The 22306-nt window shown below is 43.7% G+C and overlaps 2 protein-coding genes across 2 annotated transcripts in view; both read right to left on the reverse strand.

The window, feature by feature from the left end:
- The window catches only part of MTMR3 (myotubularin related protein 3), a 131467-nt gene extending 124731 nt beyond the window's left edge, over window positions 1–6736 (reverse strand). The window contains 1 exon segment of the mRNA XM_027566343.1: window positions 6554–6736. The gene's annotated coding sequence lies outside the window, so the exon portion shown is untranslated.
- Window positions 6198–22306, reverse strand: part of LOC113875158 (proline-rich protein 2-like) — a 29283-nt gene continuing 13174 nt past the window's right edge. The window contains exon 2 of the mRNA XM_027513556.1: window positions 6198–6901. Coding sequence (XP_027369357.1) covers window positions 6198–6901 — 704 coding nt within the window. The remainder of the gene's footprint in view (window positions 6902–22306) is intronic.

The raw sequence follows: 22306 nt of genomic DNA on the forward strand, positions 1-22306 counted from the left end.
AATACTTTACAATTATAAATTTGTTTTATCTTATAGAAACATGAGAGGCGTGAACAAAAAAATAAGAATGACCCTATTTCAAGTAAACCATCCTGTCTTTATATCAATTCTTTCAAATGCTAGGATTTATCAATATACTTATAACTCCTTACATTTGCCATATTATCAATCTATGAATATTTCAGAAAAATAGTTTTATGTATCTTCTGCAACTAAATTACAGAAGCATTAAAGAAAATAAATTTAGAACATAAATGAAATCAGGAAAGCTTCCTACTATCTCTCATAATAAAATCATTCTAAACATATGCCAGCAAATTTGGAAAACTCAGCAGTGGCCACAGGACTGGAAAAGGTCAGTTTTCATTCCAATCCCAAAGAAAGGCAATGCCAAAGAATGCTCAAACTACTGCACAATTGCACTCATCTCACACACTAGTAAAGTAATGCTCAAAATTCTCCAAGCCAGGCTTCAGCAATACGTGAACTGTTAACTTCCTGATGTTCAAGCTGCTTTTAGAAAAGGCAGAGGAACCAGAGATCAAATTGCCAACATCCACTGGATCATCGAAAAAGCAAGAGAGTTCCAGAAAAACATCTATTTCTGCTTTATTGACTATGTCAACGCCTTTGACTGTGTGGATCACAATAAAATGTGGAAAATTCTGAAAGAGATGGGAATACCAGACCACCTGATCTGCCTCTTGAGAAATTTGTATGCAGGTCAGGAAGCAAGAGTTAGAACTGGACATGGAACAACAGACTGGTTCCAAATAGGAAGGGGAGTACGTCAAGGCTGTATATTGTCATCCTGCTTATTTAACTTTTATGCAGAGTACATCATGAGAAACGCTGGGCTGGAAGAAGCACAAGCTGGAATCAAGATTGCCAGATTGATTATTGGGAGAAATATCAATAACCTCAGATATGCAGATGATACCACTCTTATGGCACAAAGTGAAGAGGAACTCAAAAGCCTCTTGATGAAAGTCAAAGAGGAGAGTGAAAAAGTTGGCTTAAAGCTCAACATTCAGAAAACGAAGATCATGGCATCTGGTCCCATCACTTCATGGGAAATAGATGGGGAAACAGTGGCTGACTTTATTTTTTGGGGCTCCAAAATCACTGCAGATGGTGACTGCAGCCATGAAATTAAAAGACGCGTACTCCTTGGAAGGAAAGTTATGACCAACCTAGATAGCATATTCAAAAGCAGAGACATTACTTTGCCAACAAAGGTCCGTCTAGTCAAGGCTATGGTTTTTCCTGTGGTCATGTATGTATGTAAGAGATGGACTGTGAAGAAAGCTGAGCGCTGAAGAATGGATGCTTTTGACCTGTGGTGTTGGAGAAGACTCTTGAGAGTTCCTTGGACTGCAAGGAGATCCAACCAGTCCATTCTAAAGGAGATCAGCCCTGGGTGTTCTTTGGAAGGACTGATGCTAACGCTGAAACTCCAGTACTTTGGCCACCTCATGCGAAGGGCTGACTCATTGGAAAAGACTTTGATGCTGGGAGGGATTGGGGACAGGAGGAAAAGGGGACGACAGAGGATGAGATGGCTGGATGGCATCACCAACTCGATGGACGTGAGTCTGAGTGAACTCTGGGAGTTGGTGATGGACAGGGAGGCCTGGCATGCTGTGATTTATGGGGTCACAAAGAGTCGGGACACGACTGTGCGACTGAACTGAACTGAAACATATGAAGAAACAAATAGGTATGTAACAGATCTAGGTCTGGACATATAACCAACATGATGCTGGATGTAATAATCCGCACTATGAGACAGTATCTTTGTAATTACCAGACAGTCCATTTAAGGGAAAAGAGTTAGAATATTAGCGTAAGTTTATGTCTTAACTATGTTCATTAAGTCAACAATTTATAACAAAGCTATGAGGTATTTTGTGGATTCCCAGGTGGCTTAGTGGTAAAGAATCCGCCTGCCAAGCAGAAGATGTGGATTTGATCCCTGGGTCGGGAAGATCCCCTGGAGGAGGAAACAGCAACCCACTTCAGTATTCTTGCCTGGAAAAATCCCACAGACAAAGGAGCCTGGTGGGCTGCAGCCCAGAGGGTCACAGAGTCGGATGTAACTGCGTGTGCACGCGCGTGCAAACACACACACACACAGTATTTCACCCTTAACAAAACAGCTTTAAATTTAACCAAACTTCACAATTTTCTTGTGATTTTTCATATGTTTTATGTCTCACTATTTTATAGTCATCCTAACTGCAAAGCTCGGGTACTATGTCCCTAAGCAATTGCTTCCAAGTTTTACAACTCAAGAAAAAATACATTTGGGAATTTCTTGGCGATCCAGTGATTAGGATTCTGCACTTTCATTGCAGGGGTCTGGTTCAATCCCTGGTCTGGAAACTAAGATCCCAAAAGTTGCACAGAGCGGCGCTGGCGGGGTGGGGGGACTGTAATTATAAAATTACATTTTATGTGGCAACAATACACATATAGTAACATAAGTAATGTATAATAAAACAAAAGTTTCACAAATCAATAATTATTTTTACCATTTTCTATGTGCTTTTAGAAACCACATTGATTTCATTATGTTGCCACCTGCCATTTAGAAAACACAGGCCTAAAACATTACACAGAATGTGCCAAAGTCCCTGACCCTATCACTTTCCACCACCACACCAACATAACAAAATGGGTGAAATCCAGCAATCTACTGTAAGGGCAAGTGAAGTGACAGTCGCTCAGTTGTGTCCGACTCTTCGACCCCATGGACTATACCGTCCACGGAATTCTCCAGGCCAGAATACTGGAGTGGGTAGCCTGCAAACCTTGGCACAAATTTAAGACATCTCGGCCCTCTGAAGTTTCTTGAAACACTATTCCTATTGGCAGACTGGATGCAAGTGCTGCTCAAAGGTTTTTCCAAGCAAAGAGTACAGAAAAGAAATCTTTTCTGTTGCTTTATCAGTGATATTACTAAATTCCGCACTTGACAACAAACACCAGATTTACCACTGCTCCACAAATCAACTCTTCCAGGAAAACAGGATTCTAATACAATAGGGCTCCATCATCATCCACTGACATTTTTAGACTGCTTCATATACACAATTCCATTTCATCCTCACTGACACAGTGAAATACACAGAGAAGTTGCTCTTCTTCCTTTTACTAATGAGGGACCTGAAGCTCAGAAGGCTTATGTGGTTTGCCAGAAAACACAGCTAATGAGAAGCACAACCCGGACTTGAACTCAGGACTTACTAGTCAACCACTGTCATGCTACAACGGTTTTCACTTTAAATGTCTGATATGAACTTGAAAGTTATGTTAAGGTTCTAGATGCAAAAGTGAAGATAAAAGCACAAAATTAAAATGAAAAATAACAATGTTAGCTATTCTGGTAGCTTCTAAAATTGGGAATCCTAGTTCAATCGGGTATGGATTTGATCTCATATTTTGTCTAAAGTTTCACTGATTATAAAACTACATATAAATTCAGCATAGAAAATTACAGAATTGGGTGGGCTGTAAGAAACAACTGACCACAGAAATTACACAAACTTGCACCAAACCATTCTTACTCTTGTGGCTTCACACTCAATTATGAAGTTCCCTATGTGAAATCCGTTTTGATTTCAACACTAAGTAAATTACAACAGCATAAGCATGTTGTTTCTGCATAACACTTGCAACATGCATGCAATTTCCAGAGCAGTTTTGGACAATGTCTATAATCCATAAGTCAAAAGCAGAATCCAAAACAGAAGGTTCATCTATCTATGAGATTAATACTAAACAACAATTACAAATTATTTAAAGATTTGCAAAATCAGGCTGGAGAAACTATTTTAGGTCAATAATTACAAACCTTTTAATTTTACGGATAAGAAAATGGAGGTCTAGAGAAGTGACATTCCCAGCAGCAGTCAATTAACAACACAATCTAAAAAATAAAAAACCAAGGCACATTTAAGACCCCAAAACTAGGGACAGGATAGTGTCCAATGACAGTCTTTAGAAAACAGAATCTCTTAGGCAAACCACAAGGACTAAAAAATCTGACTCTAACTCAATGCAAATTATCAAATAGCTTTTAATAACAAACACTGTCATCAACCACCAAAACTGTTCTTTTTCCCACCTCAATGCTATCCATTTACTCAACAAATACCTGAGGGCATAGTATATGCTCAGAACTATGATTACTACTCCAGACACCAAAGAAAAAAACCATGCAAAGCCTCCAGCTCTTGCAGTGGACAGGTGGGTGTGCTTCCCTAACAGTACTACACTACGATTTAACAGGATGTTGACCAAACTCCTTCACTGCTCTCTACGACTGTAACATTTTCTTCCAACTCCTCCAAACTTATAACAAACCTTACCACACCCCCTCTGAAATATGAATACTTCCTTTGGTAACTCAGCACTCCACTTTACCAACCGAAAGTGTTAACCAGAACTACATCAGACTTTAGAACTGACTTTGCCACTCCTCAAGGCCTTAGGCGTATTTCAAGAACTTTTCACAATCCACAGTAAACCTTCCTGGTTCACAACCCTAGTCTCAAGTGACTGTTAATTCACCTGCCCTACCCCCACTTCACTAGAAACCTGAATCAGACAGTTTAGGGGGAACAGTGATGTTGGAAAGCAGCTTCAGTGGAGCTCTTCGTGGCCCACAAGCAGACTTTCTGCCTCTCCCTCTCTGCTTCTGTCCTCTGGATTGCTCATTATATCTCTGGATATACCTCTAATTTTATGAAGCATGTCCCTGAAGATGTGCACAAATAATTTTTGGTAATCGATGTGCTTCCCGTACATAAATCCACTGTATTTTAAGAGATGCTCAGGCTCCCCTCTTTTCCATACCTCTCAAATTATATAAACAATTAAAAACACTCTCAGGAGTTGTAATTACTGGAAATCCTTTGGAATACCAGAGGTGACTTAAAGCAGACATTCAGAAACCTGGCTGACTAGAATCACTCAGGGAGCTTTGTAAGGCTCAGATTTTTATTCACCAGGTCCCGCATGAGGCCTGGAATAAGCATTTCAGGCAGTCCATACTATTTCTGACAACTGGTATTTAATTAGTTAACCACCAAACTGAAAAACCTGGTTTACAAACTGGGAAAACTTGGGTTCTCCTATGGCTTGCTATTAACTAACTTCAAGTGGGGCCACAGAAGCATACTGGTCACGTGAACAGCTCTGGGCCACCTGAAAATAAGGGAGTTAATTAGAGCTGAAAGAAGCCTTCATACAGAGCCAATCTACAATTCTGGAACCCTCCAAATTTAGTTAAATATCACAAACTGTACTGGGTTTACTCCAAACAGTGTCATTCTCTAAGCTCTTCTTCCCACCCAGGTCACAAGCCTTAGAAGGGAAGACTGTGACACCAACACACGCTGGTGCCCCTCACTTGGTCTCTGAGCAAAAAAAAAAAAAACATGCATCCTGTCTCTTGCCCTACTGGAACAGCCTTAGATGTGAAAGAGGGAGGTCCCCAACACCTCTACACCTATAAATCCCAACTATTTTATACTAAAAACAAAAACCATCCCGCACAGTTCAACGCAGGCCTTGATGGCACCGTCGCCCACATTATGAGAAACGAAAGGTGAAGCTCAACTGGAAGAGCAAGCCCACTTTTTTCCCTTGCTGTGGGGGGAAAAAAAAAAGCAGACACTGTCATACAACAAAGTGTATGTCAAGATACTAAAACGGGTAAGAATTTAGGCCTCAGTCTGGAGACAACACCTGGATATCATTACCCCCCACAGTAGCTCCTGTGCAAAACTCACAAGTAAGGTTATCAGACCCCGGAGGAGTTTATTAAAATGGCCATAAAATTCACCCTTACTGTTCTGAGGCAAGTTTTCCAGCCCAAAGTACAACCAACAATACTATCCTAGGGGTCCTAAGCGGCAGGATTTTTCGCCTGAGAAATCACTCTAACCTTTCGTGAGGCAGTCTGACCAGTGCTGAGTTCTCTCAAGCACCTCCGAGCCATCCTTCCCACGCCAGGACTACCAGCTCAGGAGGATGCCCTGCTCCAGTCAGGCGGCCACTCCTCCTTCCCACAAGTCCCGGGCCCGCTCCGCTCGCCCCGGGGGCTCCGTGGCCCCCGACCTCCGGCCTCCCGCCACAGAGGACGCCCACGGACCCGGTCGGGGTGAGGGCCGCACGCTCACCTCCTGAAGTCAGCGGGCATCTCCCCGGACGCTACCGGGTAGCGCCTCACACCCCTCGTCCCCGTGGGCCCTTCCCCACCGGGTCCGGAAAGGCCGCCCCGGCCGGACCCCGCCTCCCCCGCGCCGAGGGTCCGGGCCGAGCCCTGCCGCGGCGCTCCCGCTCCCCGTGCCTCCCTCTGGCGGCCGTGGCCGCCGTCCGGGCCACCCTCCTCGGGCCACGCACGCCATCCCCAGCCCCCCGCGGGTCGCCGCCTCCTCAGAGGGTGACAGCCGCGGCGCCGGGGCCGAGGACGGCCCCTCCTCCAGCTCCTCCTCACCCCCGGAGCAGACGGGGGGGGGGCGGTGTGGGGGGTGGGCTTCCTTACCGGGCTGCAGAACATGGCGAGGCCCGTCACAGCACGGCCTCCGCCACCCCTCGAGGCGCCCAGCCAGGGCCGGCGGGGGGCAGCGCCTGGGCCGCTGGAGCGTCTCGACCGCCTGCGCCTCCGCCACCGCCTTCTCACAACCACAACAACATGGCGGCACCAGCCACACAGAGCGCGCTCCCGACGCCGAGCCGGGCCGCGAGCGGGGACGCGCGCGCACGCTCCGGCCTTCTGTCGGCGGTCGGAGCAAGGGGCGTGGTCTGGGCGGTAGACACGCCCCGGTGGTGGGCGGGGCTACACAGCAGCCGTACGTCCGCGGCGGGCGAGGGGTTAGGTGGGACGCTCCAGCTGGAAAAGACAGAACAGGATCTGGGAATGGGCGAGGAAGTCAACCTTTGGGCAAGGCATCTTTTCCTAGCTCTACGGCCAGGGGCAAGACAATGCTCGAACAATGGTAGTATCTTTCACCTGTAATTGTGCTCAGAATAAAACTAATTTAATGTGATGCAAGTAAATATAGCGTGCTCAAGGTTCTACAGTTTCACACTGCTTCCACCAAAGCTCAGGTAAAAGAAATCTTTTCAAACAAACAAGCAAAAAAGAAAGAAAAATTTGTAACACGTTCAGTTCAGTCGCTCAGTCCTGTCCGACTCTGCGTACACAATAGCTTGTAGAACAAATCTACAAACCAGGACCGAGTTCCCTCAGGCCCTAACAGATTCACCTGTAAGATTAGCATTTTAACGTTTTGTCTTTGACTTTTCTGGAAAATGGCTGAATCCCGTCAAATGAAATCTATCCTTGCATTTGTTGTATTGTTTTTTCCACAGCACTCTGCAATTATTTATCCTTTTTTTTTAAATGTTTGTTGTCTTTCTGTCCTATTCTTAAGTAAAAGCTACTTGAAGATAAGGATCTTCTTTGTTTTGTTTATCACTTTATCCCCAGCACCTAGAACTGGTCATGACAAACAGCGGGAAATTTTCTCAGATTAATAGCTAATTTCAATACAACACATCCAATTTAATCTTCACAGCTTAAATGGGTGGATACTGTTATTATCACCATTTTACAGCTGAAGAAATTGCAGTCTAGGATAAGATACACTAAAAAATTTTTAAAAAGCAAACTCAATCCTACTAATAGCAAAAACTCCTCTCCCCACCAAGCTGTACTGCCAACTTTGTGGCATCATTGCCTGAAATAAAATCCCAGGTAAGAAATTTAAGAGTTCAAAGCTAGGAAAGGCTTTGCTTTACTCTGTCAGCTAAAAGAAAAAACTTTGCACAACCTTAAAACTGAGAATTATGCTTCATTTGGCCAACATATGGAGGACTTAAGCCCGAGAGTCAACCTCTCTGATAGTTCTGAGGGACTGTTCCAAAGAGGTAAGGGAGGAGCCGAATATATAGGAATTTTTACACCAAAAATCAGGTAGTCAGAACATCGTAAGATCACTGTTAATTTAAGAAAAAAGCAGACATCTCAAGTTAATGAATTTAGCACTTTTTTATGTATGGGAAGATGCAAGCCATCTGGGCTCATTGAAATCATTCCTTCAAAACGCACCATAACTTTTGGCGCTAGTATTGTGGATTTTGCCCCCTGAATCCCATCAAGGTGCAGCTTAGGGGAGGCAGCTGCCAATTGTTGATGCCTAGACGGTCACAAGGAGAAGGCAATGGCACCCCACTCCAGTACTCTTGCCTGGAAAATCCCATGGATGAAGGAGCCTGCTAGGCTGCAGTCCATGGGGTCGCACAGAGTCCGACGCGACTGAGCGACTTCCCTTTCACTTTTCACTTTCATGCATTGGAGAAGGAAATGGCAACCCACTCCCGTGTTCTTGCCTGGAGAATCCTAGGGACGGGGGAGCCTGGTGGGCTGCTGTCTATGGGGTCGCACAGGGTCGGACACGACTGAAGCGTCTTAGCAGCAGCAGCAGCAGCAGCAGCAGCCGGTCACAATATCCTTTGTTACTGATATAGCAGGATATTCTCTGCCTACAAGACTCACAGATACAGGTGCCCTTCATTTCTGATAATTAGTATTAGGCAGATGATCCTCTATCTTTTTATCTTGGCTTTCAGAAAGCCCAGTGCTAATTGTGAAGTTCAATGGTGGCCGATTGTTGGCTCCTCAGATCCATGTATTAATAGTGACTTTTCCTCCTGCCTCAACTCTGTAACTTTACTTATATTTCTGCTATCCAGTTTTCCCTTTCCTGTTATATGACTATATAGCCTTTAAGGAATGAGAGAGGAAATAGTAAGTACAAAGAACTAATGAACAAACAAAAAACTGCTTTTCCCACCTGTTTCTCCTGTTGTCCAATAAAATAAGGGTCCTGTCAAGTTCATTCCTCGGGAGCATACGTTTTGCTACCTAGGCCGCCCCTCAGGCCAAGACTGAAGGTTCGGATTCTACAGCTGGTGGTCTCTTATTGGATGGAAGCTAGCACCTGACTCCAGGACGGCCCACCCACAGGCTGGCTAGCTCCCCATGAGGTAGCCTGTGGCAAATACTCAGCCAATAGAGTGTTAGCATTCACTCAGCCAATCTCACAGTCGCCAAGAGTACGAAAGTAGAGGGCCGACTTTTGGCATAGCATGTGGACCGGTTTTTAGGCAAGAGTATCGCCGTGTGCAGCCTGGCGTGCTGCGATCCATGGGGTCGCTAAGAGTCGGACACGACTGAGCAACTTCACTTTCACTTTTCACTTTCACGCACTGGAGAAGGAAATGGCAACCCACTCCAGTGTTCTTGCCTAGAGAATCCCAGGGACGGGGGAGCCTGGTGGGCTGCCGTCTATGGGGTCACACAGAGTCAGACACGACTGAAGCGACTTAGCAGCCGCAGCAGCAGCAGGAAGAAATCCTCAACTAGTCTATAGGACGTAGGAGAAATTTGTGCACTTTGAGTCACTATTTGCATGTCCTCATTCTCATGGATTGAACCTTAAGATGTGCTCATGCTATACGAATGCTTGACATGTAGCTCTAATGTGATCTTAGCAGAGCTGTGACCAGGTATTGTTATGCTCCCTTTTTACACATCAGATCAGATCAGATCAGTCACTCAGTCGTGTCCGACTCTTTGCGACCCCATGAATTGCAGCACGTCAGGCCTCCCTGTCCATCACCAACTCCCGGAGTTCACTCAGACTCACGTCCATCGAGTCAGTGATGCCATCCAGCCATCTCATCCTCTGTCGTCCCCTTCTCCTCCTGCCCCCAATCCCTCCCAGCATCAGTCTTTTCCAATGAGTCAACCCTTCGCATGAGGTGGCCAAAGTACTGGAGTTTCAGCTTTAGCATCATTCCTTCCAAAGAAATCCTAGGACTGATCTCCTTCAGAATGGACTGGTTGGATCTCCTTGCAGTCCAAGGGACTCTCAAGAGTCTTCTCCAACACCACAGGTCAAAAGCATCCATTCTTCGGCGCTCAGCCTTCTTCACAGTCCAACTCTCACATCCATACATGACCATAGGAAAAACCATAGCTTTGACTAGATGAACCTTTGTTGGCAAAGTAATGTCTCTGCTTTTCAATATGCTATCTAGGTTGGTCATAACTTTCCTTCCAAGGAGTAAGCTTCTTTTAATTTCATGGCTGCCGTCACCATCTGCAGTGATTTTGGAGCCCAGAAAAATAAAGTCTGATACTGTTTCCACTGTTTCCCCATCTATTTCCCATGAAGTGATGGGACCGGATGCCATGATCTTCGTTTTCTGAATGTTGAGCTTTAAGCCAACTTTTTCACTCTCCTCTTTCACTTTCATCAAGAGGCTTTTTAGTTCCTCTTCACTTTCTGCCATAAGGGTGGTGTCATCTGCATATCTGAGGTTATTGATATTTCTCCCGGCAATCTTGATTCCAGCTTGTGTTTCTTCCAGTCTAGCGTTTCTCATGATGTACTCTGCATATAAGTTAAATAAACAGGGTGACAATATACAGCCTTGATGTACTCCTTTTCCTATTTGGAACCAGTCTGTTGTTCCATGTCCAGTTCTAACTGTTGCTTCCTGACCTGCATACAAATTTCTCAAGAGGCAGATCGGGTGGCCTGGTATTCCCATCTCTTTCAGAATTTTCCACAGTTTATTGTGATCCACACAGTCAAAGGCTTTGGCATAGTCAATAAAGCAGAAATAGATGCTTTTCTGGAACACATGAGGAGGTATAAATCAGGATTTGAACTCTGACAATTTGATTCTAGAGTGTGCTTTTAAACTCCATTCTTCACCTTATTTCCACTACCACCCACCTTCTTACTGTTAAGGCAGCAGACCTCAGTAAATTGTCTCCAAATGAAAAAGAGAAAACTGCTGTGTGGGCTTGAAAAAACACTTCAAGGAGTAGAGCCTAAGAAGAAACAATAGAAAGGAAGCTGCTCTGAGTCTAAGGACTTACATTTGAATCTTGGTGCTTCTGTATACTTGTTTCTAGCTTCCTTTTTCTTTGCCTCGGTTTTCTCATCAGCTCCATGGGATCACAATCATCATTTTGCTCACCTCACTTGGTGTGTAAGGATTCTTTAAAGTAATAACGTTGAAAACTTTGTAACTTATGAAAAGCCAAACAAATGGGTGGGATTTATTGTGGGCTTCAGCTGACAATACTTTGTGAGGTTAATTCAAGAAAAGAGAAAGTCGATCCAGGCTCAGTTACAGCTTTTCACTGCCCTATTTCCCATGTGAGGCCCCTGCTACCCAACCTGACCTTCCTCCCCTCCTCCTGCTACCCTTTCAGCCTCTTTTCCCCGCTGCTATCTTTAAAGCTGAAAATGTTCTTCCAGCTGCTCAGTGACTCTTCGAAGTAGTCTAAGAACAGATGGAAAGATTGATTGATGGAGGCTTCCTGGGGTCACACAGGGTCCCTGGAAAGCAGAAATCCCTCAACCCCCTAAAATGTAGCCTTCCCAACGCTAGGTCCTGCTGCTTAATGATAAAAGTCACTTCCCCTTCAGTGAGCGCTTTGAGAAGATTATCCCCAAACTCTCAGTAACCCTTCAGCATCTCATTGGCTTCCATACCCAGCTATTGCTGCTGCTGCTGCTAAGTCACTTCAGTCATGTCCGACTCTGTGTGACCCCATAGACGGCAGCCCACCAGGCTCCCCCATCCCTGGGATTCTCAGCTCAACTCTAATTCAGCATAGATCAGTGGTTCTCCAAGTGTGGTCCATGGGTTCTCAGGAGCCCTGAAACTTGTTCAGGGACCCAGATGGGTTAAAACTGTTTTCATAATAAAGCTAAGAACTCATTTACCTTTTATACCATGTTGACATATGCACTGATGGTGCAAAAGCAGAGGTGGTAAAATTGCTGGCACAATTTAAGATAGTGACACCATTTATACTGGTTGCCATTATATTGTTCATGAATGTACTGGTGGTGAACTGTAAACACTGATAGTAAACAAAATACCGATTTCAAGAATGTCCTTGACAAAGCAGTTAAAAAAAGCACAAAAACAAAACGTCAATATTATTAACTCTAGACCTTTGACTACAAGTCTTTTTAACATTACGATGAATAAAAATTATGCACAAAGCACCTTTTTTCACTTTCTTTTTGAGGTGAAATTCATGTAACGTAAAAAACATTTTAAAGTGAACAGTTTAGTGGCATTTAGTACATTCACAATATTGTGCAGCTGCCACCACTATTCAGTTCTGAAACACTTTACATCACTCCAGAATGGAACTCCATATCACTCAAGCTGTTAATTCCCACACATAAAGCACTTTTGCTAGGTGCAGAATTAGGATGGTTGTCTCAATGGAAAGCACTTCTGCAATGAGTTGCACTGATCTAGCCTTTGTTAGGGGGAAAAAGAAAGATTTTTTTAAAAAGCAAATTACTTTTACTTTATGAGAAAGGCTGGCTTCCCTAGTAGTTCAGTTGGTAAAGAATCCACCTGCAATGCAGGAGACCACGGTTTGATTCCTGGGTTGGGAAGAGCCACTGGAGAAGGGATAGGCTACTCACTCCGGTATTCTTGTGCTTCTCTGATGGCTCAGCTGGTAAAGAATCTGCCTGCAATGCAGGAGACCTGGATTCAATCCCTGGGTTGGGATGATCTCCTGGAGAAGGGAATGGCTACCCACTCCAGTATTCTGGCCTGGAGAATTCTGTGGACTATATAGTCCATGGGGTCACAAAGAGTCAGACACAACTGAGTGACTTTCACTTTATGTGAAAGGAATGGTCAAACATGCGAAATACAGTTATTCAGACTTGGATATTTGGCAAACATTTTCTCAAAAATGTCTGAAATGGGTTTGTCCCGTTAAGTAAAATAGTTGATGATATTTGTTGTCAGTGATAAAACTGGAGCTTCCTTGGAATTTTGGAAAACTTCAAAGTCCCACCATGTACTTGATGTCCTAATGTCTTTTCTGCTTAGATGGGTAGTAATATTAACAAAAGTGAACTTTTGATATTGCATAATAAACTATGCCTACACTTGGAAGAGCTGCATAACCCAGTGAACCAATATTTTCCAAATGACCAATGCATAATGTTACCCAATCATGCATGAATAAAAGATCTATTCAAAGTACAGGACAAACCAATAGAGTTTAGTGTGACTGAGTATAAAAGTTTCATTCAAATGAATTTATGCAACCAAACTTTAAGAAACTACCTCAAGTTTTAGTGTAGTATCAAAAAAACAATATCCACAACTGTCTGAACTCTATGAGACGGGACAGTCTTCATGTATTTCAACAAAAACAAACTGACATAGACTGAATGCAGAAGCAGATAGGAGAATATAGAATTCCTCTCTTAAGTCAAACCTTAATAAGACCTGCAAATGTGTAAAGCAATGCCATTCTCCTCACTAAATTTTTCATTCTGGAACACAGAGTAGTTTTTAATGAAAATGTGTAATTTATATTACCATGTCTTGGGTTTTTAATACTATTTTAAATCATGTATCTTTTAATAAATGACAAGTAATTTAATATCTTGTCAGTTTTAATTCTTAACAAGGTAAATATCAATTGACATAACCATAACTAAAGCTATTCAAGGTCCTCAATAATTTTTTAATATTATTTATTTATTTGGCTGTGCCAGGTCTTAGCTGTGGCACACAGAATGCTCAATCTGTAGTTGCTACATATGGGATCTAGCTCCCTAGACCAGGGGTCAAACCCGGGGCCCCTGCATTGGGGGCACAGAGTCTTAGCCACTGGACCACCAGGGAAGTCCCAGGGTCCTCAATAATTTTTAAGGAAACCAACAAGGTTGAGAATCACTGCCATTTTCATTGGAATTTCTCAACTGCAAAGACATCTTTAGTCGGTACATGAATTTTTTAACTTAAATAGTTATGTTCAATATATATGTGGGAAAACATAGCAGATCAAACTCAGTATAACAGGTATCTTTGCTTAGGATGAGGCTAAGTTTGTTTATGTAAAGTGAGGAACTGATTTAAAGAAAAATGTAGGGACATTCCTGGTGGTCCTGTGGATAAGAATCTACCTTGCAATGCAAGGGGCTCAGGTTCAGTCCCTGGTCAGGGAATTCAGGTCTCACATGCCACAAGAGGCAGCTTAGCCCTCAGGCCTCAACTTCTGAGCCAGTGAGGGAAGACCTGGCACAGCCAAATAAACAAATATTGAAGGAAAAAGAGAAAGAAAAATGCAACATATATATTAATCAAATCTGATGATGTAAAAAAATTCATGAGGATAGCACTCAAATGACTGGTCGTTGGGAAACACTGAAATAGTGATACAGTTTTTAACGAGGGCAGACCTGCCACCATACCTTACCATGTGGGTGATGTCATATGGAAAATGAATTATGGTGGGAGTTAAATAAATGAGCAGGTGCATTGATGTGCTTCCAGTCCTCCTCCCAGCAGTGCAGTGCTGGGAAGGCCTGCTGCAACAGGAAGTCAGAGGCCTGGATTCCTGACCCAGCTGAGCCACTGACTCACTGTCTGACCTGACCCCACCCTCAGGGCCTCAGTTTTCTCATCCAGAAAATGACAGAGTAGCATGTCACCCTCTCTGTGGAGCCTCCCAGTCCTACCAACCATCCTCTGATTAAAGGATTCAGCTTCTCCTTGTTTAATTATGGCTTCAGAGAATCACAGAAGTGCAGCTGGAAAGGATTCAAGAGCTCCAAGTCTCCCTGCCAAGCCCCTCCTGTGCTCCCCCACCCCATTAATTTCACAAATGAGGGGACTGAGGCCCAGAGAGGTTAAAAAGCCTGCTGGGAGGAGAGTGGGAAGTGGTGTCAACAGGTAATGCCCCAGGGTCCAATGGGGAAATGAGAGTGCTTTCTCTACACTCTGATGAATGATTTAGATGTTTGGTAGCATAGACACCACTTAGGTTTTAATAAATACCGCACAATTCTGCTGGGGATGTGAATCCCACTTCAGCCTAAGAAAATCAATGCGGCTGGTGAGGAACACTGTGTTAACCAGATTGATGGATTGCTCCATGTTACTAACTAAATCCACCTTGAAAAGAAAGGCCAATTGCCCCTTCTAAATTCCCCCCAGGGAAGGCAGAGAAGGTGAAATTGGCAAGGAGAAGATGAAACTGGCAAGGAGAAGATAGAAGGGGGCGTTGGGGAGGGAACCATAGGAGAGGAGGGGCACCTTCCCTCTGTCTCCTCTTCATCCCTCCTCCTCTCCCTACCATCTCAGCTGTAAGATGACACACCTCCCTCAGTGCCCGGCTTGCTCTGCCCAAAGCTTCCCCGCAGCTTGGGCCAACTCAAAGCCACAAATAGAACCAGAATCCACTGAAAATAGCTCCTCCTCCCTTCTGCCCAGAGTTTCCAAGTGCTGCCAGGGAGGCCCTGCCCCCACCAGCCACAGGCCCCAAGCAGGGAACTCAGGTGGAGGGACACTCTGACCACGGCCAGGGACCATCTCAGGAGCAACAGTCCCAGTAATAGCTGACCCTTATTAAATGCTGGCTCCCTGTCAGTCCTGCGGGGAGCTCTAGCTGTCAGCAACCCAACGAGGAAGCGCCAGGAGATCAACCCCATCACGCACATGAGGCTTTGAGAGTTGAGGAGCTCGCCCAGAGCCACAGAGCCAGAGAGAGGGGGAGCAGGGGTCCATGTGGTTAACCACGGAGCTGCCCGTACGCCTCTCTCCACGCAACAAACATCAGCTCGCCCCAGCTTCCTGAGGCTGTGGGAGCTCAAGCTAGGCAGGCCTTCCTTTGCCAGCTGGGGAAACTGAGACCCAGGGAGAGGCAAGTCTTCCCCAAAGGCACTTGGTAAACAAGTAAATCAAGTACCCAGGTCTCTCAGCTCAGAGGCCAATGGTTTTCGCAAAGGTTGGAGCAAACAGAGACTCCCTTGTTCCTTTTATGTAAAAGCCCCATTGGTCTTTTCTTTTATCCCTAACATTTCAGCCTCCTCCCACTTCCCACCAGAGCAGAGAGCCTGCCCCTGAACATTCTTTGACAGCCAGGCATCCTGAGATTACCTCTTCTTCCCCCTCTGCTCAGGGTGTTTAATGTTCTAGGGGAAGAGAGCAAACAGCAGCGCATAAATCATGGGTGACACAGGCTGGGTTTCTCCTTTGTTGAGAATGAAGCAGACGGGACCCAGCAAGGGAAGAGAATTAGCAGGGATTTGCTGGCTCATTTAAATTCAAGGTCCAAAAGACACACATTTCTCCTACCCCTGAGAGTTAGATAAATTTTCCTCTGCCCCGAGATCTCATCTGTTATAAAATAATTCTCCGAAACAGTCTTCGCCTCCAAGGTGATGACAAGAAAGACGAGAATAAGGCTGCAAAAGCTCTGCTGGAAAGGAATTAAGTTATTTAAGAAGTGGTCTAAGGGTATGAAAAAGAATCTCTCACCCGGTGTCAAAAAATCTCAGTTCCATTCCCAGACTTGCTAAAGAGTCTGCCAAGCTGCCTCAGTTTATCCAATGTGTCTGAGAAGCAAAAAGTATACACATTCAATCTTTTTTTTTTTTAATTTGGCAGCTCTCATGGCATGCAGGATTTTAGTTCCCCAAGCAGGGACCGAACCTGTGCTCCTTATGTTGGAAGCACAGTCTCACCACCGGACCACCAGGGAAGTCCTCACAGCGGATCTTCTTGTTTGTTAGCAATGCTTGTTGAGTACCCCCTTTGTCTAGCATGATGCCAAGCTCTGCAGATGCAACACTGAACAAGACAAAACCAGTCCCTGCTCTCCAGGGACTTATATAGTCTGATTGACACAACAAAGTCAACAGAATGCAAATAAGTACTCTGATGGAGAAGATACAGGATTTACAGTAGCAGTTAAGTAGAGAACCCACCCCACTCTTATGGGAGTCCAGGTAACACTGATACAGAGACTGGAAAGAAAGGAAGGAATTAATTGGGTGAAAGTCAAGAGAAAGGATGGCTCGGGAACAGGGAACAGCACATACAAAGACCCAGAGGCAAAAGAGGGCCAACCTGTTCGCTGAACCACCCGACTGGAGCAAGTATAGGTTTATTTGGGCATCTTTCTGTGTGGCAGGCTTACCCTTTTAAGATTAAAATCATGCCGAAGCTCTATGACTTCATGTTGTGTTAAGAACAGATTGCAGACTAGATTCCTTAATGGTTGAATTCTTTTGATATTACAAATTCCTTCATCAGCACCTCTAGGAAATAATCAACCCTGTTCCAACAAGTCTCTGGATGCTCACAAACCCTTTCATTGGATGTATGCCATCTGTCTCTCCGAGCCCTACATTCTCGACTTTTTAAGGTTGAGTCTTCCAGGACATGACCCACTCCATCCTTCTTCATCAGGGCATACACGGCATAAAAGGCCAGCCGGTGTGATCTGGGGGTCTTGGTCTTACAGGGAAATTACAGACTTATAACCAATCAGAGAGAAAAAAAAAAATCACCCTGCACCCTAGTGCAACAGCATGGAAGATTGCCAGCGAACACCTCTCTGGGAAATGTGATTCTAAAGGCAGGAAACAGAAGATCAGAGGTGCAGCTAGAATGAATCTTTGCTTTCCACCAATGAGGCTGGGTGACTTACTGTGTCCAGGTCAGCTGTCAACTTCAAGTGATTGGCCTTTAGCTTCTGAATTTCCCAAGTGTTTCTGAGAAATGGTATTATGTAGCTATCATCAAAGTAAACGGAACAAACCCAAAGTTTCTCAACTGAATGAATTTGGGACATGCTGAGTTCAACACAGGTAGCCAGGTCATTTTCTTTACTGCAGAACTTTTCAGGGCCTTGATATGCTGATATACATAGCGGTCTTTTAAGAAGAGATTATTATGGAGTTTTCAGAGTTTCCAGAACTCTTTTGAGCTGAGGACATGTTTCCCTGTTTCTGGGAGCTAGGTGCCCTGGAATTCTCTATGGGAAATGCTGCATTAACTATCTCATGCTCGTGTAGTGTTTTGTCCTCACATATAAGGAAGTCCAATCTCTACATTTTGGATGGATGAATGGATGGATAGCTCGACCATTTCCTTGTTGTGTGACCTCAAGTATATGACGTCCTCCCCTTGTTTGAGCCTCAATTTTATCCTCTACAACAGGAGCCAGCAAACTTTTTCTGAAAAGGACCAGATTGAAAATATCTTAGGCTCTGTAAACCACATACATCTCTGTGGTATATTCTCTCCTTTTATCTTTTTTCCTTTCTTTGACCAACCCTTTCAAATGTATTGATGGAGGGACTTCCCTGTTGGGCCAGTGGCTAAGATTCCACACTCCCGTTGCAGGGGACCTGGGTTTGATCCCTGATTCAGGGAACTAGATCCCACATGCCACAGCTAAATAAGATCCCACATAGTATGACAAAGATGGAAGACCCGGCACAGCCAAATAAATACATAAATATTTTAAAAATTGTTTTGGGTTCTTGGCTCAGAAACAGATCCATCAGATACACCCAACTGATTCTTACCAGAGGTATAAAAGCAATTCAGTAGGAGAAACATAGTCTTTTAAAGAAATGTTGCTGGAGCAATTGGACATCCATAGACAAAAAAAAAGGAACATTGGCCTAAGCCATACACCATATATAAAAATTAACTCAAAATTGATCAAGGATTTAAATATAACATACAAGACCATAAAATTTTTACAAAAAAAAAAAAGAGATCTAGGGTTAGGCAAAATGTTTTTTAGACTTGACACCCCAAGCATCATGACACACCATGCATGATATGAAAAGCTGATAAGTTGGACCACCTCGGAACTAAAACCTTAGACTCTGTGAAAGACGCTGGGACTTCTCTGGTGGTCCAGCGCTTAAGACTCTGTGGCCTCACTGCAGGGGCTCTGGTTACTTCCCGCTCCAGGAACTAAGATCCCACATGCCACATGGCACGGCAAAAAAAAACCAACAACTCAGCAGCAAAAATCACATACTTCAATTAGAAAATGGGCTAAGGACATGAACAGACACTTCACTGAAGAGAGTACACAGATGGCAAATAAGCACGTGAAAAGATGTCCAACATTGTTAGTCATTACGGAAATGCAAATTGAAACCATATAAGGTATAACAATAAACCCACCAGAATGGCTAAAATAAAAAATAACAATAACACCAAGGGGTGGTGAGGAAGCAGAGGGACTGTATCACTTACACACTGCTGGTGGGAGTGTAAAATCATAGTCACTCTGGGAAAAAAGTATGGCAATTTCTTACAAAACCATGTGTACACTTACCAATACCCCGCAGATGTGTTCTTGGGCATTTATTGTAGAGAACTGAAAACTTATGTTCACACAAAAACCTCTACTTGATTGTCCATAACAGCTTTATTCACAGTAGATCCAAACTGGAAACAAGCCAAGTGTCCTTCAGCGGCTGAATGTAAAACAAACTTTGGCATATCCATACCATGGAATACTATTTAGTAATAAAAAAAGGGAGGAGCTATTGACACCTGCAACAACTTCATGGGATGTCAAGGGAATAATGCTGGGTGAAAAAAGCCAACCTTAAAAGGCTACTTACTTACATATATATATACATATATATATATATATATATATATATATATATACATATTCTTGCAGTAACAAAATTCTAGAAATGGAGAATACATTAGTGGTTGGCAGGGGTTAGGGAAACAAAAAATTATTTAAGAAAATGTTTTTAATATTTATTTTATTTATTTATTTGGCTGCACTGGGTCATGATTGTAGCAAGCAGGATCTTTAGTTGAGAATCTTTGATCTTCTTTGTGCCATGCAGGATCTAGTTCCCTGAGCAGGGATCAAACCCCGGCCTCCTGCTTTGGGAGCACAGAATCGTAGCCACTATACCACCAAGTTCCACTCTTCTATATCTTGACGGTAATGGTAATCAAACAAATCTACACAGACGCTTACTCCTTGGAAGGAAAGTTATGACCAACCTAGACAGCATATTAAAAAGCAGAGACATTACTTTGCCAACAAAGATCCATCTAGTCAAGGCTATGTATGGATAGTCATGTATGGATGTGAGAGTTGGACTATAAAGAAAGCTGAGCGCTGAAGAACTGATGCTTTTGAACTGTGGTGCTGGAGAAGACTCTTGAGAGTCCCTTGGACTGCAAGGAGATCCAACCAGTCCATTCTGAAGGAGATCAGCCCTGGGTGTTCTTTGGAAGGAATGATGCTAAAGCTGAAACTCCAATACTTTGGCCACCTCACGCAAAGAGTTGACTCATTGGAAAAGACCCTGATGCTGGGAGGGATTGGGGGCAGGAAGAGAAGGGGACGACAGAGGATGAGATGGCTGGATGGCATCACTGACTCGATGGATGTGAGTTTGGGTAAACTCTGGGAGTTGGTGATGAACAGGTAGGCCTGGCATGCTGCAATTCACGGAGTCGCAAAGAGTCGGACACGACTGAGCAACTGAACTGAACTGAAGTGACACACACACACACACACGAATGCATGTAAAACATGAAATTCAGATAAGTGGGTGGACTATATCAATGTTGATTTCCTGGTTGAGATATGGCACTATAATTATATAAGGAAAATTGGCAAAAGACAAGGGGCCATTTCTTACAACTGCATGTGAATCTGCAATTATCTCAAAATAAATGTGGTGGGTTTGTTTTTTTTTTTAATTCCTTTGAGTTCTTGGCCCAAGATGGTTCTTTTGAGGGGTAATGGTGCATTTAGCTTTCATTTGCCTACCAGATAACCTTTAGCAGGGCCTGTATGTCAGGTACTGGGCTAAGTGCTCTCCATAGATGATCTCTTTTAATAGAACCTTCCCTGGTGAGCCAGTGGCTAAGACTCTGCACTCCCAATGTAGGGTGCCCAGATTTGATCCCTGGTCAGGAAACTAGATTTCACATGCTACAACTAAAAGAACTTGCCTGCCACAACTAAGAAGGCAAATAAATAAATAGTTAAAAAAAAAAAAAAAGAACCTGATGAAGTCAGAAACACTGTTACCATATCTTCATTTATTAGATGAGGAAACTGAGGTTTATCAAAGTCAAGTTATTTGCCTCAATCTATATGGTGATTAGGCTTCCCTGGTAACTCAGCTGGTAAAGAATCCACCTGCAATGCAGAAGACCCCAGTTTGATTCCTGAGTTGGAAAGATCCACTGGAGAAGGGATAGACAACCCACTCCAGTATTTTGGCCTGGAGAATTACATGGACTGTATAGTTCATGGGGTCAAGAAGAGTTGGACACAGCTGACCAACTTTCACTCACACGTATAGTGATTAAGAGCCAGGAGCAAAATCAGAGCCTCTGAGTCCAAGACCCACACCCTCAACCTCTGCACAAGTCCTCTTTGATTAGATGCCACGTGGCACTGGTCTTTGGCTTGGTCTGACCTTCAACCTGGGACAAAAGTCTAGATCTTTCCTTTGAATAGCTTCTGGGCATGGCAGTACTACAGTGGAAGGAACACGAGATCCTTCCACTAGATTCCCTGAGACCATTCCACTTCCCAAGACTGAGTCTCAGTCCCAATACCATCACTTGCATGCCGCATGGCCTTAGAAACGTCACTTGGGTCTGAGGTTCCTCCCCCTCAAATCAGAGCTTGTAATTCCAGCCCTGTCGGTGGATCAAATGAAGTAATACATTTCAAAGGGCTTGGGCCGCTCCAAAGGGGGCAGTTATTATTAATAACAGGGCACCATGAAATAAATTCTAAATATAGGCCACTTGCTCATATTTATCTTCTGGCTTGACGGTAAATGTTCTGAGGGCACAGGCTGAGTTTTAACTTTTATTTTCTCCTAACCTCCCCTTATAAAGTGCTCACAAAAATAGCAGGTTTCTAAAAATCCTTGTTAACGGCTATGTCGGTAGAAATGTGATCAGAATGCAAAATGAAAAGTGAAAAATTGAGGGTAAAAATGAAGAACCCTGTTCTTTAACTGCACTCTTCTTATAAATTGTGAAGAGTACAGAGAATAGAAAAACTGGCTTCTGAATATCCCGCCTTAAAGCCCCAGGTAACTCTTTGTTTTCAGTTTTGGAAGTGTGGGTTCTGTCTTTTTAGGGGCATGGAAGAATGTGAAATTTGCAAAGCCCTTTGAGGTACAGGATGTTCTTGCTATTTATACCAACAAGGATCTGTGGCTGTTTTTTGGGCAAGGTTTTTCCACATAAAATCAACCTTCCCCACCCCCTCCTTTTCCCAGTTATGACAACCTTGAAAACTCACAAACAAATTCCTCAGCTTTATTACTAATGCCAATAACATGGACTTTTAAAAATGCCTTTCATCTCGACATCTTGAGCAATGTTGCAAACAGTAATTAAA

The sequence above is a fragment of the Bos indicus x Bos taurus genome, chromosome 17 (genome assembly GCF_003369695.1).
Source record: "Bos indicus x Bos taurus breed Angus x Brahman F1 hybrid chromosome 17, Bos_hybrid_MaternalHap_v2.0, whole genome shotgun sequence".
Classification (NCBI taxonomy): Eukaryota; Metazoa; Chordata; class Mammalia; order Artiodactyla; family Bovidae; genus Bos; species Bos indicus x Bos taurus.